Source organism: Acanthamoeba castellanii (genome assembly GCF_000313135.1).
Source record: "Acanthamoeba castellanii str. Neff unplaced genomic scaffold scf7180000084584, whole genome shotgun sequence".
Classification (NCBI taxonomy): domain Eukaryota; phylum Discosea; order Longamoebia; family Acanthamoebidae; genus Acanthamoeba; species Acanthamoeba castellanii.
Window position 1 is genome coordinate 20,158 of NW_004457436.1, and position 2,119 is coordinate 22,276.

Sequence of the window (2,119 nt, forward strand, 5' to 3'; positions counted from 1 at the left end):
GCGCTCTCGCTGGTCCTCCTTGCTGAGCTCAAAGTTGTAGGGGAACAGCTCGGCGTTGGCCTTCACGCTCTCCGTCACCGTACGCCGCTGCGCCCGGTACTTGCTGCCCAGCACATATTCCGCCATCACCTGTGTGCGTGTGCGATCGTGTGTGCGTTGCATTAGCACGGCGCATAACGATGAGGAGTGGAGGGAGCGGTACGTCGACGTTGAAGTCCTCTACGCGCTCCTCGCCCAGCTGACGCCGTTCCTCCTCGCGTCGCTGCTTGCGCTGCTCCTTCTTGAGCCGGAGCTTTTCCTGATCCACCTCCTTGGTCTTGGCCGCGTTGTTGACGGCCAGACCGCTCATGCTCTCCGTGACCAGGCCCATATGCCGAGCCACCGCCCTCGCGCGTCGCGCGGCCGTACGCGAGCTCACTGCCGCATTCGTGTTCATCTTCTCCATCCTATCTATCGTTGTCCTGCAAATCACTCCTCCTTCTCTCTGCGATTGTGCAAATGGAATGAAAATTATAAATATGAATTAATTTGTACAAAATGTGCGTTGGAGTGCTGCAGCCGCTGAGGTTTGATGTGGATGGTGGGGTGTAGTAAAGCAATGCTTCGCTCTACGTACCCAGTTGTGCGACAACTGCTGCTCTGGGAACCAGCTTGTTTCCGTTCTTCGATTACTATTTCTTTGTTTATTTTTCTTTTTCGTTGGTTTTGTTGCGTGTGCGGTATGTCGGGAATGCACGCGTGTTGTGTGCGGTGGCGAGTGCGTGTGCGACTTCTGGCTGTGTGCTTCACACAGAAAGTTAAAGGGGTCCAACGAAGGAGCGCAACGCGAAGACCCTGAAACTGCTGATCTCGAGGTCTATTCAACAAACACTGTGTAGAGGATCACACGTGCGTGCGCCCTGGAAGTCGAAAGTGGGTCTCGCGAAGGCTACAAGACGTCGGTGTGGGTGGACCCCTACGCCTGCTTCTCCTGCGCCCTCTTGAGCTTCTCCTTTTCGATGAGCATCCACTTCTTCCTCCTCTTGTACCTGCACCAGCCACCCAACAGAGAGGAAAAGGGCAAACGCCATCAGCCATCGTGGTGGTCTCTACAAAGCCTTGGCCAAACATGGCACAAAAGAAGACTCAAGCTCCATGAGTGCAGTATTTGGATTCATGAAGATGGAAGCTCGAGAGATGGAAGTAGGGGCGCGTACTCTTCGTACTGGCAGCCTTCGTAGACGTGACGCTCATGGGTGCACTTCCAGGGGAGGTAGAAGCACTCCTGCCTGCAGCGGTTGAGCGGCACCAGCAGGTGGGCGCAGTAGTCCCGGTAGCCGATGGGCAACCGCTCCGCGTCCATCTCCTCCTCGGAGATCAACATTTCTAGACACGTAGAGAAAAATGGGCACAAGATTAGTGATGGCCGTGGTGATTTACTGAAAATTAAAGCGAGCGAGCTGCTTGTATAAATCCCGGCCCAATTGACACTCCAACCGGGGGGGGGGGCATTTGGCGACATCTGGTCGAAGTCCACGGCGAGGAACCGATTTAAAAAGCAATAGAAAAGAGTGTACCCCTGGGCTGGGAGAGCTCAGCCTCCATGTCCTCAAGGCTCTGCTCGGGCTTCTCGCCGTGGTGCGCCATCTTCTAGTGGATGAAAAAATCAATGGACCCAAGGAAAAGTGTATTCCTTTTTCATTTCTTTTCTTCCCATCAATTAGGTTTATTATTATATTTTTTATTGCTGGAACAGAATAAAAGCAGGCCGATGGAGCAGCAGGGGGCGTGGCGTCGAGAGTGGAAGACGGACGAGGAGCGCTACAACGCTGCTTTCCACTGGGAGGTAGCTGGCCGCCCCATCACCATTCGGCAGAGCCGAGGTACGTTTGCCCCTACGCTCACACTTTTGGGGTGGTGAGGGGGAATATTGTCTGACCTTTGCGCCTGGTTCTGTCCCCAGTCACGTCGCCCGGCACGGTGGGGGGCACGCTGTGGGACAGCAGTCTCGTGTTGGCCAAGTACCTGGAGCGCCAGTACCACCCCGACGGGCTGGCCGGCCGTCGCATCATCGAGCTCGGCAGCGGCTGCGGCCTGGTCGGGACATCGCCGCTGGTACGTACCGTGCTCGCCCACGCCC

General features: G+C 55.9%; 2 protein-coding genes across 2 annotated transcripts; one reads left to right on the forward strand and one right to left on the reverse strand.

Moving 5' to 3' along the window:
- Positions 1–955: 955 nt before the first annotated feature.
- Positions 956–1,626, reverse strand: ACA1_049320 (NADH dehydrogenase, putative; the record flags this gene model as incomplete). The annotated part of the gene is made up of 3 exons (XM_004338905.1): positions 956–1,028; positions 1,197–1,365; positions 1,557–1,626. 3 exons carry the CDS (start codon positions 1,624–1,626, stop codon positions 956–958), a joined length of 312 nt encoding a protein of 103 aa, XP_004338953.1.
- Positions 1,627–1,750: 124 nt separating this feature from the next.
- ACA1_049330 (uncharacterized protein) lies at positions 1,751–2,094 on the forward strand (the record flags this gene model as incomplete). The annotated part of the gene is made up of 2 exons (XM_004338906.1): positions 1,751–1,862; positions 1,943–2,094. Coding segments are annotated over 2 exons (264 nt in total), but the record flags the coding sequence as incomplete, so codon positions are not given.
- Between the last annotated feature and the right edge of the window lie 25 nt (positions 2,095–2,119).